Genomic DNA, 22,743 nt, shown 5'->3' with positions numbered 1-22,743 from the left:
ACATTTGAGCTCCACTCTGTAGTAATAGGAGTGGAGGGTTACCTCTCACCGCCAAGCTTCTGGATAGCTTATACCCATGTGGCAGACTGCATTCCTCATGCCCAGCCACCCAGGTAGTTTACACCAGAAATAATTACACAGAAACTGTATTCATTTAAACGTTGCCTGGTCCATTAGTTCTAATCTCTTATTAGCTAATCTTACATATTAGTTTCACCCATCTCCATTAATGTGTATTTCCACTTGACTGTGTCTTACTGGCAAGAGTCTAACCAGTGTCCATCTTGGAGAGGAGAGCCATGGCATCTGCTACAATTCTCTTCTTCCCAGCATTCTGTTCTGTCTACTTTGCCCATGTAAGGGCTACCCTATCAAAAGGCCTAGGAAGTTTCTTTATACAACCAATGAAAACAACACATAGAAAAAAAAGACCTTCCTACACCAGAAAGAGAAAAAGAAAGAGAGACTGGGAAAAAGAGAAAGAGACAGACAGTGAGTAACTGCCTCCCCATTGAAAATGTAGAAAGAAGACAATGGGAATAGGCAGGGCTTGTCTCTTAAAGTGACAAGGTATAATCTGCCATGCAAGAAGGGGTGGCATATTGCTAGGTTCCCAAAGGGTAGGGTCAAGGTATGCTGGATACTAACAGTATGTATACACTAACCTGAATACTACTCATTCTTCTTCCTTCTCTCTCTTTTCCCCCAAAATGATTTATTTTAAGGCCACAAATTGCAATGTGACATGGAAGGGATCATGCCATCTTACCCGTTTGCTTTGGTGCAGTTATTCTACACAGAAAAATTAAGAAGAATATAAAAATTAATGAATGAATAAAAATGCTATTTGAATATCAAACAGGCACAGGTCAAGCTAGATGAGTGTTAGGGGCCATGAGCATTGCAACAGGTGACAATTAGTGTTCAGATTTCAGCCTGTCAGAGGAGTGACTCTGCTGGAAGTTAATCCTGCCCAGGCAAGGCCTGCAGGACAATCAACTCTGAAAATTGTTGTTCACTTTTCCTAAAGTGTCACCCCAATACCTGCATTAGAGTGTGTAATCTCATGTGATGTGTGTATGTAATCTCATGAGTGCATCTAAATCTTATGAGCATATATATCTGTGGGTAGCCAGGAAGATGTCTTTTCATTCTTCTATATTGTTTTGATATATAGAATAAGTCCTGGGATATACTTCATAACTGGATCTATTTGTCCCATGAAGACTATAGACACTTTAAAATGCCTGCATTTTTTTTCCTTTTTTGCTCAGACTAATATCAAAAACTAAGAATTTAACACAAACTGCACACCATTACCTCACTTTTATCTCAGAGCAAGTTCAAACTAGACTAAAGGCTTTTTGCACAAAGTTAGAACCAGAGATGTCCAACTAAAGTTACTAAAGGAAAATCATGCCAATTCTTTGCTTGCCAAGTCTATTAACAAAAGACTTACATCCCAAAGTTTATCCCAGTAGACACTGTACATCCTTTCTTCTTGTTAAGTCCTCACTTCTGTAACCTTGGACCCTTGTGTTGTCATGGCAATGGCTCAAGTACATATCACTTGCCTCAGGTATGTGCTTTTGACCAACGGGAGACAACACTTATAATTTCTTTATTGCTTCATGGATCCTCGGAAAGGGAGTTTATGGACTATAGAGAGGAGAATCTAGGAGGAATTAGAAGTAGACAGGAGAATTAGGATAGATGGAGAATAATAAGGAAACTGGCGTGAAGAACAGTGTGGGAGATTTATTTTTTGCCCTCAGATCCTGAGTCTTGTGTTGGCTGTAGATTTCTTCTTTCCGATCTCTGAGAGAGCATTGGGGCTGACCCTCAAAAAACTCTTATCAGATGAGTTTTCCATGAGTAAAGTTAAATCACTGAGAAGGACAAAATAAATAATTTTATCCTAATTAGCAGGTATGAACCTGATGTCCATTACTTAGTTTATCTTACTTTTTCAAGCCAAATATAGAAGAAAGCTTCAGATTGAAAATTGCTTTGCAATAAGTCATAATACCATTTCCCAAGCCATTCTTAGTCACAGCATTTCTAATAAAAACATTGCTATTCAGCTTTTACATAGGTTATTGCCTTTCCACATGTCATCATGTTCTTTATACATTCATAATGTGGTGAGGCTCATTGTCAGTGTTGTCAGGGATCCTTCTACATTATGGGTATAGGATTGTATGCATTAAGTTTAGTTACTATGGTATATTGTACAGAAGGAGTAGATGCCTCTCTCACCCTATACTCACCATGTCATATTCCATACTACAGAGTTCTGCCTTTCACCATGAAGTTCTTTTGTATGGTGCTATTTCAGTGAACTTCTCCCCCTACTCTGATAACCCCTGTATTTGACTCCCCATTTCTTCATCTCCAGTTTTGAATTTTTACACTTTGTTCTATCTATAGAAAGACACTGAGTACAGCCTTTAGAGTTCATTATTTTATACATAGTGAAGTTTATCTCAGGTTTATTCTTCTTACATAAAGGAATGGCTCCCTATAGCTGGTAAAAAAGCATTCTGACCTGTGTATTAGCCACAACTATCCAGTTACCTGTTAAAACTGACATGTTTTCATTGGTAATGGTTACAAACAAAGATATAAGTGTGTAATTATATATATATATATATGTGTGTGTGTGTGTATGTGTGTATGTATATATACATATATGTGTGTTCATGTGTGTATATATGTTCATATGATTAAATATGTTTATATAAAATATATAAATATATATGCATCCACATTTCTATCAAAATAAAATTTTAGTTCACTTCTGCAAAAGCACAGGGCAAGATCTGCTTCCTTAGAAGGTAAGTATGCTAGCACCATTGCACAATGTATTCTACCAATAATGATGAGACATTTCTTCATTTTAAATGAGTTCCAGTATTTAGCCTTGGTAGGAAGCTGTTGTCATTAAGCAGGTCATTTGACTGTATACTGGTATCCAATAGACCAACTTTGCCACTTCTCTCATGTTTGCTGCTACCTATCTCTTCAGGTTTCTAAGTATGAATCTTGACCCTTTTGTCCCATCTTCTCTTGTGTCTCCCAGTACATTGCTTACTTTAAGCATTATTCTATTTAGGAGGTTATTATCAGATATGACTTCATTCTAATCTCTAGCTTTTGTTATGCTTTTCTCACTGATTTTCACAGAACAAATGTTCTGAATTTTCATAAAATCAAATTCATCAGTTCCTTTTCCTTTGTACCTTCTGGATCTTTTTCCTTTTTTTTCTTTTTTAGGTCCAAAAACTGAAAAACTGAGAAATAAACAGCAAGTTATACAGTAATCACTTATTTTTTTTAAGTTTTCTGACACAGGTTATATATGCTGGTCCAACTTCCATACAGAGTAAACTTTTATGAAGAATAATAGATAACTGTTGACATTTGTTCTATATATGCATTGCCAATATTTGCACTTGTTGTATAAGATTGACCTTTATTCTTTGATAGCCATTTGCAGCTTTGCTGATGGCTTGCTAATGTGATATACACACACATAAAATAGTCCTCAGTCACATATCTATCGTTTTATAAGTTCTTCCCTGTCTTGATGTTGTAACTTCATGTTAAGTTTTAAAATTGGGCATCATGAGTCTTTAATTTTGTTTTTCCTCTTAGAATTGTTTTTCCTCTTCTATTTCTTCTTTTACCTTTCTGTATGAATGCAAAATGAGTTTTTGATTGACATTTCATTACACCTGTAAATAAAAATATAGAAAACTTATCCAAATTTTAAAGTCCATTCCATTCTCCCATCATAGTTTTTTGGTACAGATTCTGAATACATTTCATGGTGTCAGTGCTATAATTTTGTTTGTTTAATGACAGTGTTTATAACTTTAGTAATAATGTGTTTCTTGCTGAAGTACATGAATGATTGATTTTATATATGGAGTTTATACCTTTAATTTGCTTTGGCTATTTAATAGTTTTGTTGAAGTTTAGCAGTTCTTTATGGTCATGGGTGTCCTATATATACTATCATATCATATACAAATAGACATCTTTACTTTTCCTTGCACATATTTTTTCTTGGTCTTTTTTTGGGGGTGGGTCAGGTCAAGGACTCCAATATATTGTTGCAGAACAGAAAAAAGCTTCTCCTGGTTGTTGTCTTTTGCTTTCCAGAACTATGCTTGCTGGGCTCTCTGTAGGTGCCTGTCCTTAAGTTAATAAGCTAATATAGTTCTCTTCTAATTCTAGCTCATTTTTTATTATGTATGTCTATTGAATTTTGTTATCCACATTTTGTGCATGTCTTGAGCAGGCTGCTTGAGCTTTTTAAATTTAATAATTCTCAGATAATAATATATACTTTCATTCCTTGGAAGAAACCCACTCAATAGAGATACACAATAGTTCTTCCTTTCTTTTTTGAACTTCAACCATAGTCACTTATTAGACACCACTTAAAATTCTTAAGTTGTTGAGTTTTGTTAATTTTTTAAGTGCTGTTTTTATTCTTTGAAAATTTCATGCTTGGAAACAGTATATATTTGGCATATATCCTCCCCAGTTCCAGCCTCTGTTCAATTTTCTGGTAATTTCCTGCATTTCCACCCTCCTGGGTTATTAATGTTTTAGTGTATATTCAAGAAATCAAATTAAATATAAGATCTGCAAACCCCACTTTTTTAAAAAAGAAAAAAAAACTTGATTACTGTAACTCTTTCCAGTTTCTCTCTTATTTTGGCAAGTTGGGGATCTTAACAATTTCAAATATCAATCAACATATCTTATCTTTCCACATGCCCATTTCATTGATCTAGCAAAGAGGACTAAGTACTGTGATTTTGAGAAACTTCATTTTTAAGTATTTAAGATTAGACCCAAAATAATCACACAGGAACTGTAATAATTAAATCACTGCTTGGCCCATTAGCTCTACCTTTTTATTGGCTAATGCTTACATATTAATTTAACTCATTTATATTAATCTGTGTTTCACCATGTGGCAGTGGCTTACCGGTAAGGTTTTGGCATGTCTGATTCTGGTGGAGGCTCCATAGCTTCCCACTGACTTCACCCTTCTTTCTTCCAGCATACAGCCTAACCCTCCCCCCCACCAATTCTGTTCTACCCTGCCATAGGCTCAAAACAGTTCTTTATTCATAAACCAATAAAGGCAACACATAGAAGGACCTCCTACACAATTTCCCCTTTTCTGTTTAAGCAAAAAAGAAGGCTTTAACTTTAACATAGTAAAATTACATAAAACAAAACAGTTGTCAAGCAAGAATTACAGGTACAATCATTTATCATAACTAAGGAAAATGAAATTTATTTTTCAGCTTCATAAAAGACACCAGAAGGATATAATATTACCTAAAAAAAGGAAATGCAATGTAAGCAACTTTCAAAATTCTAGAATTGACAGAGACATATCCCCACCTGGACAATCACCCAGTTCTTCTGTATTGTTGGGGCATCCATCTTCAGCCTACTGACCCATAGTATCAAGCAGACTTTTCCATGAAGCAGGAAATTTCAAAGACAGTTACACCTACATTGGCAGTTTGTCAGTTACATTTTCTGTGTCCTGCAGAATATCTAGCAGATTCTTTCATGAAACAGGCACCTCAAAGGATTACCTCACCCTTAAGTCATTTCTCTGCAGGTTCCACATGCCCAGTTCATTAAGCAGTCTTTTGTTGCCCAAATGGCTAACCAACTCCATAAGGAGCCTCTTTAATGCCCATTTTCCTCTGGAAGTAATTGGTGCTGTCAGGAGCAGATTATGTCTCATTGTTGTGAGAAGTCCTAAGTTATTAAAACATTTTAAATGCCATATTCTGTTGTCCTTGAAAGGTTTGAAGAATACTTAACTAACTAAAAATATATTTCTATATATCTAGAAAACCTAACTAACATGACTATGATCTTGACTCTTATAGATGATTATCTATTAACCTATATTTCTTAATTATACATTACATATTTAAATGAACTACACAAACCGAATACCTTAATCAAAGCAGAAATATACATATAAGAAAATTGACCTAAAACTTGTATCAGTAAACCAAGATCCATACTAAAGTAAAGTATCCATCTCTATAGAATATCTCCCTTTAAACATAAAGTAATATTTACAAACAATATTTGGAAATATGGGCATAGTTCTGTTCAAACCTCTTTCTATTGTTTACTTCACCCAGTAACAATGGGTGTCCACGGTGACCTCTTGGGAGTTCATGGTCTATCAAACCATATTGGCCTGGAATGAATCCATAGGTTCTCATCCTCTGTGGAAACAAAAGAAGAACCTCTTTTCCAAAGCAATATATCCATAAATAGACCTAAATTTTGAAGTCAAGAAACCTTTATAATATACATGATGGTTTAGTTTATCAGTCCATACAGGAAAATGTCTCTCTGTACTTAGCACCTTCACAGTCAAAAAATTCAAAGATACAATAATAGACTCTCTGTATATATTCCATCTTTCTGTGGCTTATTTATTTTTACTCTATTATTTTTTAATATTTATTGTATTATATTTACTCTCTTGATCTATTACTTCTGTATTCTGTCTCTTTAAAGACTTTGTTTTGTTTTTTTCAACCATTTATTTCTTTTTAAAACTATACTCTTTTTCTTCTCTCTCTCAAGCCTACATACATTTATCCAACACTGGACCTAATTTAGAGGTCTTTTATGTCTGAAACTGTCCTTATTGCATTATCTGTAATCCTTTGATTGAAGTCTTGAAAAGCTTTTAAAATAGTAAGCAGCTTAGTTGCAGCTGCTCTAGATGCTGGCTCTACCTCTTTTCACTTTCAAAATGGTGGAGGTATCATTACTGCTAGCTCTGGGGCTGTTAGGTAGGAGCCACACTCAGCACTTTAACTCTGAGAATGAGCTTGATGCACCTAAACCCTTTTTATCTGAGTAATATCTAAATTTGCCACACAGAGAACTGTGCAGACTGCAAATATCTCTGTGTTTGGCAGCATGAATCTGCCATACTCTCCTGCTTGTGCATGCCTAGCAGTACTGATCCAACCACCTTCCCAGGTGGAGGGGCACTGAGCTGGTCTCAGCGACTTTCCTTCTGACTCTAAGTGGACACACAAACACCTGGGTCCACAAATGCCATTCAAATGCCCCATAGATGGAGTTTGAGCTGGCAGCATAGACCAGGAAGCTGCCTTTTTAAAAAGACATGTTTTTTTTTTTTTTTTCTGCTACCAGTGAATCAGGAAAATCTCTCTTAAGGGAGCTGCAGCATGCCGCCAGTGGAAAAAAAAAATGAAGTTAAACTTTGTTTTTCTGTGTCTAGAGTTTCTTTTCAAGCTTTTTTAGGTCGTACATGGATTTAGTCCACCACATTGGTGCGCCAAATGTAATAGAGACTAGCTGCTTGTTGGTTCCCAGCAGCCTGGCCAGCTTAGACCTGAAATAATCACACAGAAACTGTGTTAATTAAGTCACCACTTGGCCCATTAGCTGTAGCTTCTTATTGGCTAACACTTACGTATTAATTTAACTCATTTCTATTAATCTGTGTATTGCCATGTAGCAGGCTGAGAAAGGTATTAATCCAATGAGAATAGTTTTCCAAAATGCCAGTACATGCAGTAGGGATGAATCCTGGTGCCACTGACAGTGACCCTTCAGTCTGCCCCAGCCATGCAACTGTCTCCCACAATTAGACGGACTAGTTTGGTCCTATGCTTGTTCCTTCCCAGTCTGGCTAGAGTTTGTAAGCTCCCATCACCTCAGGTAGACTGCTTAGTGGGTATACCCATCATGGTCTTGACCTCTTTACTCATATTCTCATTTCTCCCACTCTTTAACAGAACTTTGGGAACTCAAATCAGTGCTCCAATGCAGGTCTCTGCCTCTGTTTCCACCAGTTGCCAGATGAAGGCTCTATGGTTATATTTAAGATATTCATCCGTCTGACTACAGGACAATTCAAGATACTCTATTGTTTAGGGTCTTAGCTGGGGTCATTCTTGTGGATTCCTGGGAATTTCTCCAGAGCCAGGTTTCTTGCTAACTCTACAATGGTTCCCTCAATCAAGATGTCTCTTTTCTTGCTCTCATCTCTGTCCTTCCTTCTTCTCAACTATCCCAGTCCCTCAAGTTGTCAAAATTTTTAGAGACAGAATCAAGATATCCCTGTCACTGGTAAAATATGAAAATTTTACCTTCTCACTGGATCTGCTTTGCCTGGGAATATTGTTTATATTATCTCTCTCATTCTTTCTCTCTCTCTCTCTCTCTCTCTCTCTCTCTCTCTCTCTTGGGAACATTGTTTTTATTCTATCTCTCTTTCTCTCTCTCTCTCTCGCATTCATTTTATTTCTTGCTGCTCATGGTGATCAAGTTTTTCATGTCATAGAACCAGGTTTATAGCTAGCTTTTCCTTCTCAAGATTAGAATAGCATGTGATCTCATGGTTTTTTACTGATTGGCCCCATGGTGCTTCCTCAGGTGGGAATTCAAGTTTAATGACACCTGAAATAGTGCCAATACCTCAGATTGACTGCTCAGGCTACCTAACACTCCACATCAGTCTGCAGCCTACTTACAAAGAGAATCTCTTCTTGGGCTTTTGAACATCTGCATGTTTTTGTTTGTTTTTTTAACTGATTCTGGTAGTATCATAAGATACTGACCTCATGCAATGAGTTTAATCTTAAACTCCTTGATCTTGAAGCATCCTATGTAGATGGCTTTGTATCTTCCTTCAGGATTTTTGGAACTTATTAATAAAATCATTTGAGCCTATACCTTTCTTTTATGATAGTATTTCTAAAACATAAAATTGCTGTTTGTAATTTATACGGAATCACAAAGATGATCTGGGATTATTCAGATGATGAATTTTTCTTTCAACTTATATAATTTGTATATCTTAAGGAAATATTCTATTTCCTTGATGTTTCCTTGATGAGTTTAAAAACATAAAATTTCATCACATTAGTGGATAGAATGTACATGTTGTTTCTAGTTTATCCCTCATATAGTCAGAAATAGCTCTCCTTGGTCATTCTAGCTCAAGATTTGTCAATTTTTATTGATCATTTCAATAATGATAGTTTTTACTCTATTTTCTCTGATGTTTTTCTACTTCAAAGCTATTGATTTTTGCTTTAATTTTTTATCATATGTCTGCTTTCTTGGTGTTTACTCACCTGCTCTCTCTTTGGGAGCATAGTTTGCCTATATCAATTCTCTCTTGTTTTCCATTATAAATATGTTTTCTATCCAACTGCCATCTCACCTATTATCCATTAATTGCCGTGTACTATAGTTTTATTTTAAGTATTATGTAATTTCTTTGGACACTTTTTATTTGACTCTGGGGTAACTTCAACAAGTTTTTTGTTGAATTTTTAAATATGTGGATTTTTTTATGAATTTTGCTATTGATTTTCACATTTCTAAGATCTGAGAATGTACTTTGTATGATTTCTGTGGGCTTTTATTTTCTTTTTCTTTAAGGCTGAGATATGGTTTGTCTTAATGAACCTTCCAGTTGCACTTAAAAGAAATGTCTACTCATGTTGTATGTATGATTTTAGGAATTTCAGTCAGGTTAATTATCCGAATTGCAGTGTTATAGGGCATCTGTATATTGAAGACTGTCACAAGTATTTTCTTGAGAGCTGAAGATGGGAAACTGATTCGCATAATACTAATAATACCTGAGAATAAAGTACAGTGGAGTCTTAATTTGGGATCAGAGGTTCTGCTTTTCTGTGCTTGTGTAAGCCTATTTACATCCATGTTCTAAGTGTAAGAAAATCCACTTTTGATGTTCCCTGGTGCAAATAGGAAGAGTGAGGTGTTTTACTCATTCCCACTTAAGTGTTCTACCCCTGGGATGGTTTTCATAATTTTTTTCTACAAATAAACTCAATACTTCTTTTCTCTTTTCTCATGTGTCTAAAAGTGCATCTTGTAAAATACTATTTTCAGGAGTGTTAACTAAGGAACAGTTGGAATAAGATGAAATCCATCATTTATTCAGTAAACTGTTCCCGGCTCCATTTTCCTCCATACATTAAAATTGATTGGGATCGTGAAGACTCTGAGAAGCCTGGAGTCAAAAATATGTTTAATCCTCCTGTTCCTTAGTACAAAGACGGAGACACTAGTTACTGTAACACATTACATAATTTCTGGGATGATAGCATAAAATATTTGAAACAGATTTCCAGTGGCCAACAATATGTGATCAACAAAGTTTTATTTGTGACATATTTGTGACAGCCAGTGATCTTGTTGGTTCCTCTGCCCTTTATGGTATTTCTTTGGAGCTGATCTTTAAAAGTTTAGAGGCATGTGTTTTTGGGGAAAAAGAACCATCTGGGAATTCAAAGTTCAGCAAACTCTCAGGGATAAACATGGAAACTTGTTGCTTCAGTGGCTATAACTTTAATGTAACACATAGCATGCATTGTAAAGACATCCACCCAAACATTTTATCTGTCCCCCCTTTATCTGTTTCCTCAATATTAATGCCACTAACTTTCCTGGGAAGTATTAGTTTTCTAAAGGCATTACAAAGACTGAGGCTCTGTTTACTGCATGGTTTGCAGGAATAGTTGGAGAACAACCTTGATGTCTTAGGCCTTCCTGGACCACAGGCATCACTAGGAAAGTGCTACAGACTCAGTATCAATCCCTCCCCCATTATCTTCCTGTTCCTTTGTTACCTCCGTTGGGACTTTATTGACACTTTGCTTTCTTTTCTTGAACAGGTGGGCTCTGCATTGCCCAGTCCGTGAGAATCCCCCAAGAGCGCAAAGACAGGACCATTGACTTTGATAGAATTATCAAACAGCTCTTGGACACCCCCAACTCCAGGGCCGTCGTGATTTTTGCCAACGATGAGGATATAAAGTAAGGATGACTGGTGAACCTCGTTCTTATGCATGTTACAGCTTTAGAAGGCAGAAGGATGAGGATGCTGGCAAGGAGAGGAGAAATAAAAGTCAGCCAGAGGTGTAATTACAAGGTGGTAAATTCTTTCCTGCTTGCTGTCTCCAGTTTGTCATTCATAGAAGCAGTAGCACCTTGCTCTCCTATATTGAATTAATGGCAGAAGATAAAAGTATGACCTTTGAAAATTTGTATTATGAAAAACAGATCTAAGTATGGCAGGCTTTTATCCCAAGAGTGGTGTTTGTTAGTGTAAAAGACAAAGGGCTTATAGTTCTGCCTTCATTTCTCAGAATTGAAACTCAGGACAACTGTTAGATGTCCACATTCTCGACCCCTCTAGTATATATTCCTTTATTTATTGATTTCCTGCACTCCAAACTTGTCATTTTAACTTCCTTTTTCACTGAGTTCCTTCACTTGCAGTCACAACATACCCTGTGAATCTCTTCCAGAATGCACGTGCCCCCGATTCCTTTTCTGAAAGCAGTAACTCAGTCCAGAATCTTTAATTTTGTCTTTTTAAAAATAAATAGTAACTCCTGCTTGATTGAAAAGTCTAAAACTTTTTCTAGTAGTGTATAAATAAAATGTCTTGCACCCTGTATGCTAACTAACAAGTTCTCCTTTGTGGGCAGCAGGGCTTCTGGCTTGCCATTTTCTGATGTGTCATTCTAGAAATATTCTGTACCATGCTCCTGATCCACTTTTACGTACCCTGTAGGAGTACTGTATGTGTCTCCTCTTTACCTAAGTTTACCTTAACATTTCATTACAGAGGACCTTGTTTATCAGTGCTCATGAATCTCTGCAGTTTTTAATCTATATGCATAATTTTATTTTACATATATACTACAGTTTAGCATCTCCCTCGTGGATTGACAATTACATTTTTCATCACATAATTACACAGCTATAAAAAATAATACAATAACAGACTTGCTGTACTGAAATATGTGTGCTGAATTATAAATATGAAAATATATACTTATAATACATAGTATACATATTCGCAGTACACATAAAATTTAATATGTAATATTTTAAATTTAATCACAGATTCATTATTTTGCACACCCTAAATGTGTTTAGATTGTAATGTTTTATGAAGATCTGCTTTTTCCTGAGAAAGGCCATCAATACAATCATCTGGAAATGTGCTATTTTATACTTCCCTGGTGTGGAAAATTTATGTGTTAAATCATTCCCTTATATCTTAAAATTCTTTTTCATTGAATTTGAAAGTATGTTATTTTTACTGGGTAAAACTGAATGTTTCAGCCCACGATCTTTTCTTCCGTAGCATCTCCCAAGGTCATTTTCAGCATCCTTTTTGCCTTCTCACTACTCCACGTGTTACATAAAACAGCCCAGAATCTCTCCAGCATCCCTCTATGAAGGCCTTGACCACCAGTGAGGTCACATGACCATTACATGGAAAAAGGAACCTGAGAATCACTCTCTGTCCTTGAAAAGGTTTCTTCCCCTTGTTCCCCTTTCCGTTGCCTCTTAGTTCTCCCAGCAGTGAATAAATGAAAGTCTTCTGAAGCTGTCCTGAGAGAAGGCTTCCTAGTCTAAATTCCCTCTACACACTCCATGCTGTGCACACTGCTGGCCAGGAGGCTGTTCCTCTTCTCCTTTTCCTTGATCTTTCCTTTGTTTCTGGTATGTTTCAAGCAAGAATTCTCCAGCCAGAGTATGTCTGAAAAATTCTTCTCTTAACACTTTAATTTTTTAGCATATGCCAGTGGCATTGTGTATTGTTGTTGTTCCTGAATGGTTAACATTAGTTGGCATTTTCCATTGTCTCTAGACTTCTTTAGATCAGATGACTTTTGAATGGTATTTTTATCCTTCCTACCAGTCTTGATAATAAGGGAATAGGTGGTGCTCAATAAATACCATTAAATGAATGATTGAAATTCTGAATCTGAAGCTCTGTGCTTTGTGATATATGAAAGCATTTAACCCCTGGACTTTATGGTTGGTATTTTGTTCATTTGCTTGTTCTCCTTCCAACTCACCACTTGCTCCCCATCTCCAGAGTTTTACTCTATAACCTACATTGGCCTCTTACTCATAATCCTCTTGCCTCATTCTCTGATTCCTGGGACTGCAGGTATGGGGCTGAAATAGGATGAAGTCTTGATTCAAGTTTTCCCATTTTAGACCTCACATATACCACATATGGAGTTGTCGACCTAAACATTTAATCCAGTTCTACCAGCATGTCTTTTGCTCATGGCATTGTTTTACTGAATTCACTCTTTGTCTTTATCTCAAGTTATCTTTCATGTATGCCATTCTCTGGAAAATGTTTTGGATAGCCATGAAATGCATTCTCTCCCATTTGATCCACTTTGGGATTGTCTTATTCAACTTTGTGTTTTAGTTACTTGTGAGGTTTTGTTTTCCTTCTATTGGTCTTTGAGCTCCAACCCCCCCCCCGCTATTAACATCCTTGTCAAATATTTTATTAGTATTTTATTGTCGGCTTCATGCATTTACTAATGTGTGGTACCTTAGTAATGTTTATCTATGTTGAGTTTTTAAAATGGTAGTTTTGTGGTTAAGATTATAACACTTTTGATATGTAGTGTGTAGCATATGTTTTGGGTAGAAACTGTACATAATACCCTGATAAATTGTTTTATAATGCAGCTACTTTCTATATTGGATATTATTCTGTATTGCAATTTATGTGTTCGCATCTTGGCTTCTGAGCACAGTGATAAAATGCCTGGTGCATATACTTCTTCTAGAATGTGATATTAAAGGCAGAACCATCTAAAGATTACAGAATCCCCATAATGTTGATTCCTTTTCAAAACTGTACACTGGCGATGGAAAATTTTGACATTTCCTGCAACATTAACTTCAAACACTTTGAGACCAGGAATAAGACGGCATTAATATCTCAATTTTGAAGGAAGTTAAATGTTGAATCAGTCATGGGTATTGACAATTTGGATTTTAAGAAAGAACAAAATCTATCTTCAAAATATAACTCTGCAGTTACAAAAGTAACATGTGTGCATTGTAAATCCCCTAAGAAATAAACTTTTTCTTTTCTTCTTTTTTATAATTTTATTAAATTATACAAGTTTCCATTTCCGCCCCTCCTCCCACCACCCTCCCACTCCCCCCACTCCCTCTCCTCCTCCCTCTCCATCCCTAAGAGCAGTCAGGGTTTCCTGCCCAGTGGGAAGTTCAAATTCCTCCTGCCTCCCTCCAGGTCCAGGAAGGTGAGTGTCCAGACGGACTGGATCCGCAAAATCCAGTATATGCACAGGAAACAAGTCCCAATGCCATTGTCAATGGCTTTTCAGAAAGACTCCGGCCAGCCACATTCAGACAATCTGGCCACATTCAGAGAATCTGGTTGGATTGCGTCCTCGTTCAGTCCCAGTCCAACTGGCCTTGGTAAACTCTCATTAGATCCATCCCCTTGCATCAGTGGGTGATCACATCCCTCGCAGTCCTTATTTCCTTTTTCATTTTCTTCCTCCTTCTGCTCCTCATTTGGACCTTGGGAGGCTCAGTCCGGTGCTCCAATGTGGGTCTCCATCTGTATCGCCATCCATCGTGGGATGAAGGTTCTCTCTGATCTTGCCGTCTTTGCTCACGTTCTCTTTCCTTCTGCTTCTCGTTTGGACCTAGGGAGTTAAGTTCAGTGTTACGATGTGGGTCTCTGAAAGAATACTATAAATTTTACTCTACCCAACACTGCAGAAAAGTTAGATGTCAAAGCAAATGATTACAAGTAATAACTAAAATTATATTTTATGAAACCTATAGACTCTGTCTTCAGATAGTTTAGTATTTTCAAGCGGCTTACCCATGCTCTCCAGCTTTCTTTTGCAGTACAGAAGCTGCACAAACTCTGCATGGAGCTTTGGTGACTCACATTAGAATTTAGTCACCATCTGAACTTTGAATAACTGCCCATGTATTTATTTGTATCTGGTCTTACCCTGTTTGCTTGACTTCTCTCTAACTTTCTCATCGCTGTCAGATGTCATCACCTCTCCAAATGTTTTAGTAGCAAATTGCTATCTCCTTTCTGTGACCTAATATGATTCTGTATTTGAACCATGTGTGTATTTTCTTATACACATACAAATACATGAATACACCTAAGTTTATGTTGGTCATTTTTTTTGTCATATAGGAATTGGAAAATGACAGTTTTAAAAACTGTTTCTTTCATGTTTTTAACAATGGCCTTTGATATTCAAACTAAATGCATTTTATTGACAGCCCCAGTATTTTCTTTAAGGAAAAATATATGTACACATATGTAATTATTTTTATATTATTTATTGTGTGTACATATGCATATGAATATTCATGAGATCAAGGGACAACCTCTGTGACAGTCAGTTGTCTTCTTCCACTTTGTGGAAATCAAGAATTGAATTCAGATTTTCAGGTTTACTGCCAGGTGCCTTTGTCCATTGAGCCATCTCACCAGCAATATGTATTTAATTACAAATCATGACAAAACACTCTAATGCAAAATGTCCGCTTCCTGTCCTATCCTTCATAATCTCTGGCTCTGTTCTCTTGGGCAGCTATTCCCACTCTTTAAACACTTCTGGTTTCATCTACATAATAGACAGACAGGCAAGTTTTATATTACTGATTTCCTGAACTGTCTACTCATTTACATCTGAAATGTTTTAAATTATATAAATCACTTTGAAGGTCCCAACATCCTCATATCACATTTCAAGTGAATTAAAATTAGTGTTTACACTATTATGAGCATTCAAATGACACTCTATAGAATTAAGCACTTATTTTTTTTCCTTTGGTGCTATGACATATTTGTGCTTGTTTTCCCTAAAGAAAGTATAATAACATTTTAGCTAGTTGTTTTTAATATTTAGTTAGTTTTAGTATTTTCCTATTATTGCTGGTGTTACAGATACATCTCTTTTCCTGCAGGTCATAAATCAAAATTCTCAGGCTTAAATGTTTTTGGACACACTCTCCTGTGAACTCCATCATCCATTCCTAATCTGGAGCCAGCCACAATGTTGCTAACAATTCGTCCTCTTGTTTTCTCTTGCCTTCCCTGACCTTACCTTCTTCTTCCCAAAATATTTTTATTCTGCTTTTTCCCTTCACATTGTTGGACCACATTCTTGAATAACTTCTTTTAAAGAATAATCTATAGGAATATATATTTCAGGGCTGGAGAGACCTCTCAGTGTTTAAGAGCACTTATTGCTCTTGCAGAGGCCCTGGTGTACACATCATAGAGTTCACAACTACCTCTGCAGCTCCAGATCTGAGACATTTCTTCTGGCCTCTGAGGGAATCTGCAAGCATGCAGTACACTTAAACTCATAAAGGTATACACATTAGTAAAAATTAGAATATAATTTTTATTAAGAAACTGCTTCGTGTTTTTGACGTCCGAAACTTTTTGTTCTGACTCCACAATTAATAGTTGGTATGTTGATATTATGTCTCAACAATTTTAAAACAATGCTTTCCCAGAAATGACTTAGTAAATAGCGTTGATTACTTATGAGTTGGGGAATTATTGATTTGTATGGCATACTACAGTCTAATTTTACAGTGGATAAAAGAGCAAGTACTACTGAGCACATATGAAAATTCTTTTTGCACTGGGATTCATTGTGTGTTAAATACCATAATTCTGAATTAATACATTTTCTCAGATTTTTTGTTACTGTATTATTATTCTCATATTTTGTTCCCCTTTGTCTCTTAAGAAATTAATCTGATTTTTTCTGAGTTTCTCTCAGTTTTATGAGATATTTTTATTATTTCCGAAGCTAGTACTTTTGTGGCATTTCATTTCTCTATTTTTTATAACAGTTTAGATTTTTTAATTCACAAATTCAGTCTCTCAATTTATCAATTGACTGGTAGATAATTAACAAATTATAGACATTATTTCTTGAAATGTCTTATTGGCAATAGTTTAAAGCCACTGTTTAAAATAATCTTATTTTTCTATGCATTAGTTTAGGAAATGTTGACTTATGTGATCTTACACTTATTTTGAAATTCTTATTTTTTAACATTTAGTCTTATTTTCTTAAAAGTAGCTGCAATATTTTAGTTTCAATATATAGTTTCTTATCTATGTTCTTAGTTTTGCTCATATCTTGCTGTTGGTTATTTTTATACACCTTAACTAAGTGAATTTGTTATTTTGTACTTTCTCCTGTATTATCTCTCCCCTAATCCATGCTGGTTTTTCTTTCTGTGTTATTTTTTGTCTTTTTCACTGGGGTTTTTTGTACCTTTGGGATAGGCACTAGCTTACTGTAGACATAGATTTATCAACCAATCCATGCCACAGTAGGTATACAATTGTCTGTTGTATTAAGGGCTTCTTTACTGTCTTTTGGAGAGTGATAAATTTAAAAAATGCAGAATTTTTTTTTTCTTTTGCCTTTTGTCTTTTAAGCAAATGTTATTCCCTTTATTATTTTTTTTCTTTTCTGGTTTTTTGAGACAGGTTTTTTTTGTGTAACAATCCTAGCTGTCCTAAAACTAGCTCTTGTAGACCAGACTAACATTAAATTCACAAGATCCACCTGTCTCTGCCTCCCAAGTACTGGGATTAAAGGCGTGTACCACCACTGCCCGGCTATGTTATTCCCTTTAAATAGCTTCACCTTTCAATACGTAATACATGGGTTTATACTCATTCTCTCCTATTCCTTTCCTTGTTTCACACAGTAATTTCTCCTTGGCCTTTTGTTGCTTGGATAATCACACTATGGTGGAAAAATTTCTTATTATTTTATTAGAAAATTCCCAGTTCATTTTTCGGTCCAGGAGAAAGAAAATGTGATCAGAGTTTTCACTGTCTCTTGTGTTGTCTTTAAAGACATTCTTATTGATTTATTGATGAACTATGTGATACCTGAAAACTGAAAATCCAGAATGATGAGATATTGTGTCTGTGTGTGTGTGTGTGTGTGTTTTATATGTGGGTACAGTTTTATGTGTATGTTTGCAAGTGTATATATGTGTATTGATAAATGTGTGCATGTGCACGTGTCTCTCATTTTCACCTCTTTTCCAAATTTCAGTACGAAACCTTTCTCTCTAATATCATTTTTTCCTTCTTCCTTTCTCTTGTTGCCTTTGATATTTGCAAACTATACTCATCTAAACTTGGAAAATGAACTTTAATGTTGAAAGTAGAATTCTGTTTATTTTAATAAATGACTGGAGGTCTATAATTTATATTGAAATAGTACTTTCTGAAAATGATATTTACCACTATCTCACCTCTCCACCTGAAGCCCAATGTCACAAAATGAAGTAAAACAAGACTTTATTTGGCCATTAGAAGAAAGGCATTTAGAATCTTTTTCTAAGTTGTGCTTTCACAATTTCTAATAAGGTGAATATGTATCCTTAGTTTATTATATGTTTCTCTCTCCTTTTACCTTTGACTTCTAACATATTTCACTTGTTTTATTCAAAGGGATTTGATAAGTTTATGAATTTCTTTACATGTGCTGTATACAAATCCTCGTCATAGTCCTTTGCTATTGCTTGCTTATGTTCTGAGACTGGAGAGCTTCTTTTGCCTGTACTTAAGCTTAAAGATGTTCGTGTTCAGCTTTTACACCTATATGCTCTCTTGTGTTCCCTTCCATAGGCAGATCCTTGCAGCAGCCAAAAGAGCTGACCAAGTGGGCCATTTTCTCTGGGTGGGGTCAGACAGCTGGGGATCCAAAATCAACCCACTGCATCAGCATGAAGATATTGCAGAAGGAGCCATCACCATCCAGCCTAAGAGAGCAACTGTGGAAGGTATGTTCTTTGACAGCAGTGGAGTCCGTAAAGAGTGGGGGGTTTGCAGCGCGCTTCCTGACCAGCAGGAATGAACGCCACGAAAACGAGAATTCCTTCCCTGATCACGTCTTTATTCGGAGCACTCGATTGAGGAAAATTGGGGGAAGGGAAGAGAGAGTGCAGGGACAAGAGAAAGCTTAGAGAGAGCTTAGAGAGAGAAAGATGAGAGAGCGCAGGGACGAGAGAAAGATTAGCCAGAGAGGAAGCAGAGCCCAAAGGCAGCTGCTTTTCTAGGGTGAAAGGCTTGAATGCTGATTGGTTGATGCCATTCTGCTAGGGCCCAAGGCCACAGGACAGGTCAGGGAACCACATCTCTGAAATGCAAAACAAGGCTCCAAGCACACTAGCCTGGACAGCAGCATCAAAGGATTTGTATACCTCCAGGCTGTAGGACTGCTGGCACTATCTAGCCAAGGCAACATCCTGGCGGCTCCCTACAGGGGTTATGTGGCTAGGTGACCCAGACTGAGGTCTTTTGGGATTTTCATGTTTGTGCAGGATTTATAGAGTGTGTTTTCCAGAGTGGAGTGATGGGGTGCAAATGAAGTTGTACACCTGGTCTGTTCTCTTTGCTGACAACCCTCTTTTGTAGAGATTATATTATTTCATGGTAATGTTGCAATTAGCATAGATTCTTTTCTCACTCTGAAGAGCTTTCTGAGAAGAGATCATCACCATTACTAAGAACTGAAACAATAACACATCCAAGTGTGTGTGCAACAACACTGCATTTTTAGGGAGAACATTTTTCCTTTGTAATTTATCCTTTGCTTCTTAGCATGACAATCATGAGGACAGAATTCCTGTTACCTCTTGTGATCCCTCCAGAGGCTGTGAGCATAGGGATGTGACATTCTGCAGATACCAGTGTTGCCTCCTTGTCTCACTATTCCCTTGTTTCCTGCATTGCTGACACCTCCCTTTTCTATTTTACCTTCTTTGCTATTAAAAAATTCTTTTCGGGGGGGCATTAGTAGGAAATGATATTACTTGTTTTTCCCACACTCCAGCTGAATATATTGGTTACAATTAATTTTTTCTTTAATGTGCAAAGAAAGAGTATGTCTAAATGGAAACACTATCTGAAGAAAAACAAACTCCTTTGCTGATAGCCTGCTTTTTGTTTCCTTTTTGGTGAATCATGTCTCCAAGGATTTCCTCAAGTATTATTTGCACATAACAATGAATCCCATCCTCTTACTCAAGAAAACCAAATATTTATACTTCTTTATATTTTCTGTCTGTTCCAATAAAGTTAATTATTCTCTCTAGAAGGCTACAGGGTCTGGGTAGATTTTCTGGAACAAATCAGATTGTTCTTTTATCTGTCACTGGTCTTTTTCTATGTTATCTTGAGGAGATAACAATCCCATGAGTCATTTCTATGCTTTCTTTGGGAAATTTTGAATTAATTTATTCCCCAACACATGCCCAGAGCTGAATACACATCTAACAAAACAGTTCACTGAATTTACAGATGGGCTGCTGTTGTAAGAGGTCGTTAGTTAGTTCCTGGCTGATCAGCCTGGAAATAATCACACAGAAACCTTATTATTTGCAATGCTGTTTGGTCAATATCTTAAGCATATTTCTGGCTAACTCATATCTTAAATTAACCCATCTCAATTAATCTGTGTATCACTACAATGCTGTCACTCACTGGGTAAAGTTCCAGAATCTGTATCCAGTGAGGCTACATGGCTTCTCCCTGACTGTGCTCTCCCTTCCTTCTCCCAGCTTCAGTTTAGTTTTTCTCGCCCTGCTATAGGTCCAATGTAGGCCTTTCTTAACAAATTGTATTCACAGATTACAGAGGAGGAATCCCATATCACCTCCCCTTTTCTCTTTAAATAAAAAGAAAGGTTTTTAACTTTAACATAGTAAATTACATATAACAGGTGTGAAACAAGAATTAAAGTTACAATATTTATATCTACTTCATCTCTGTACATCTAGAAATATTTTATCAGAACTTTAACATAGAAAAATTAGATAGCTATTTTAACTTTTACCATATCTAAGAAAATTGTAATTATAACTATTTATTCTTCAACTACATCAAAGACTCCAGAAGGATATAATATTACGTAAGTAAGCAGGAAGTGCACTGTAAGCAACTTCTAAATATCTAGAAATGACAGAGACATCTTGATTCATGGATAGTCACCCAAAGTTCATCTGTATCATTTGGGCATCCATCTTTAGCCTATAGGCCCATAGTATCCAGCAAACTTTTCCACAAAGAAGAAAATTTCAAAGACAATTCTGCCTATATTGGCAGTTCGTCAGTCACTTTCTTCTGTATCCTGCAGAATGTCTAGCAGGCTCCTTAATGAAGCAGGAACCGTGAAGGACAATCTCACCTTTAGGCAAGTTTAGCAATCAATTCTCTGTGGGTCCTGCATGTCCAGTTCGTACAGAATAACATCAAGCAGCCCAGGTAAGAGCAGTTTCTTGCCCAAATGGCTAGCAAACTCCATAAGGAACCTCTTTGATGTCCATCATCCTCTTGAAGTAATTGGTGCTGCCGGGAGCAGATATGTCTCATGCCATGAAAAATCCTGTTATTAAAACATTTAAATGAAATATTCTAAAGTTCTCTGAAAGATTTGAAGAATACCTATCTACCTGAAATCTATATCTACATATCTAGAAAACTAATATGACTACAACCTTAACTATTATAGATGATTATCTATTAACCTATATGTCTTAATTCTATATTTTTAAGAGAGCTGAATAAACACAATAGTAATCAAGAGCAGAAATATATATAAAACAAAATTGACCTAAAAGTGGTATCAAAAGTCAAAACCTGTACCAATGCAAAGTATCCATCTCTATAGCATATCTCCCTTTAAATGTAAACAACCATTTATAACCAATATTTGGGAATATGGACATAGTTTTCTCTAAATTGCTTTCTGCTTTTTGTTGGGGGAAGTATTTTGGTGGATGATCACAGCAACATTTTAGGGAGTCTTTGTCCACCAACCACACTAGTCTGGAAGAATCCCATAGGTTTTCATCCTCTGTGAAACAAAAGCAGAATCTCTCTTCCAAAACAAAAAATTCTTAGACCCAAATTCTGACGTCTTGATACCTTTATAATATTTATGCTCGTTTAGCTTAGCAGCTCATACAATGAAATGTCTCTCTGTACTTAGCTTCTTCACAGACAAAAAATTTAAAGAAAATACAATAATATACATAATCTAGATCCTCTGTGTATATTTCATCTTTAAGTAGCTTATTTTTATTCTATTACTGTTTTTGGAAGTTTAATGTTTATTTTATTATGTTTATTTCTTTAGTTTTTGACTGTACTTTTTTTCTTTAAAGACTTTGTTTTGTTTTTTAACCATTTACTTTTTTAAATACTCTCTATATTCTTTTTTCTCTACCCCAAGCTTATGTATATTTATTTAACACTGTGACCCATTTTGAGGTCTTTTCCATCTGAATTTGTCTTTATCACATATCTGTAATTATAGTTTGACTAGGAGCACTTTTTTTTGAAATATTAAGTAGGCATGGCTAGGCCAACTCCACAGTCCTGCCTGTTTGTTTCACACAGTCCAACATGCTGGATACATGTTTGCTGCTTCTGAGAGCTATGCACATTACTCCATTTTCAGACACACAGAGAGAGGGTCTATATTACCATTAAGCAAGTTGTAGCACTCTGTTCACAAACCCATTTAAATGTTTCATAGCTGGACCTCATCAGAGTTTGTACTGGAAGCACGACCCAGGAAGCAGCCATTTCAAAAATGGTATGACTTTTTTTTCTACCACTGAATCAGGAAGATGTCTCTTCTTACAGTCACCAGAACTTTACCTGATAAGCCACAGCCTCATGGCATACACAGATTAATCGAGATGGGTTAACTTAAGATATGAGTTAGTCAGAAATAGATTTAAGATAATGGTCAATTAGTATTGCAA

The 22,743-nt window shown here is 36.1% G+C and overlaps 1 protein-coding gene across 4 annotated transcripts in view; it reads left to right on the top strand.

Annotated features, from left to right (window-relative positions):
• Positions 1-22,743, top strand: part of Grm7 (glutamate metabotropic receptor 7) — an 866,857-nt gene that overhangs the window by 410,500 nt on the left and 433,614 nt on the right. For all 4 annotated transcript variants that reach the window (XM_048438534.3, XM_048438532.3, XM_048438533.3 and 1 more), the window contains exons 3-4: positions 10,758-10,899; positions 18,599-18,753. In XM_048438534.3, the coding sequence (XP_048294491.1) occupies positions 10,758-10,899; positions 18,599-18,753 (297 nt within the window). The remainder of the gene's footprint in view (positions 1-10,757; positions 10,900-18,598; positions 18,754-22,743) is intronic.

The sequence above is a fragment of the Myodes glareolus genome, chromosome 3 (genome assembly GCF_982192425.1).
Source record: "Myodes glareolus chromosome 3, mMyoGla1.1, whole genome shotgun sequence".
Lineage (NCBI taxonomy): Eukaryota > Metazoa > Chordata > Mammalia > Rodentia > Cricetidae > Myodes > Myodes glareolus.
The sequence above is the reverse complement of the archived record's forward strand: the minus strand, read 5'-3'. Positions and strand labels throughout refer to the sequence as shown.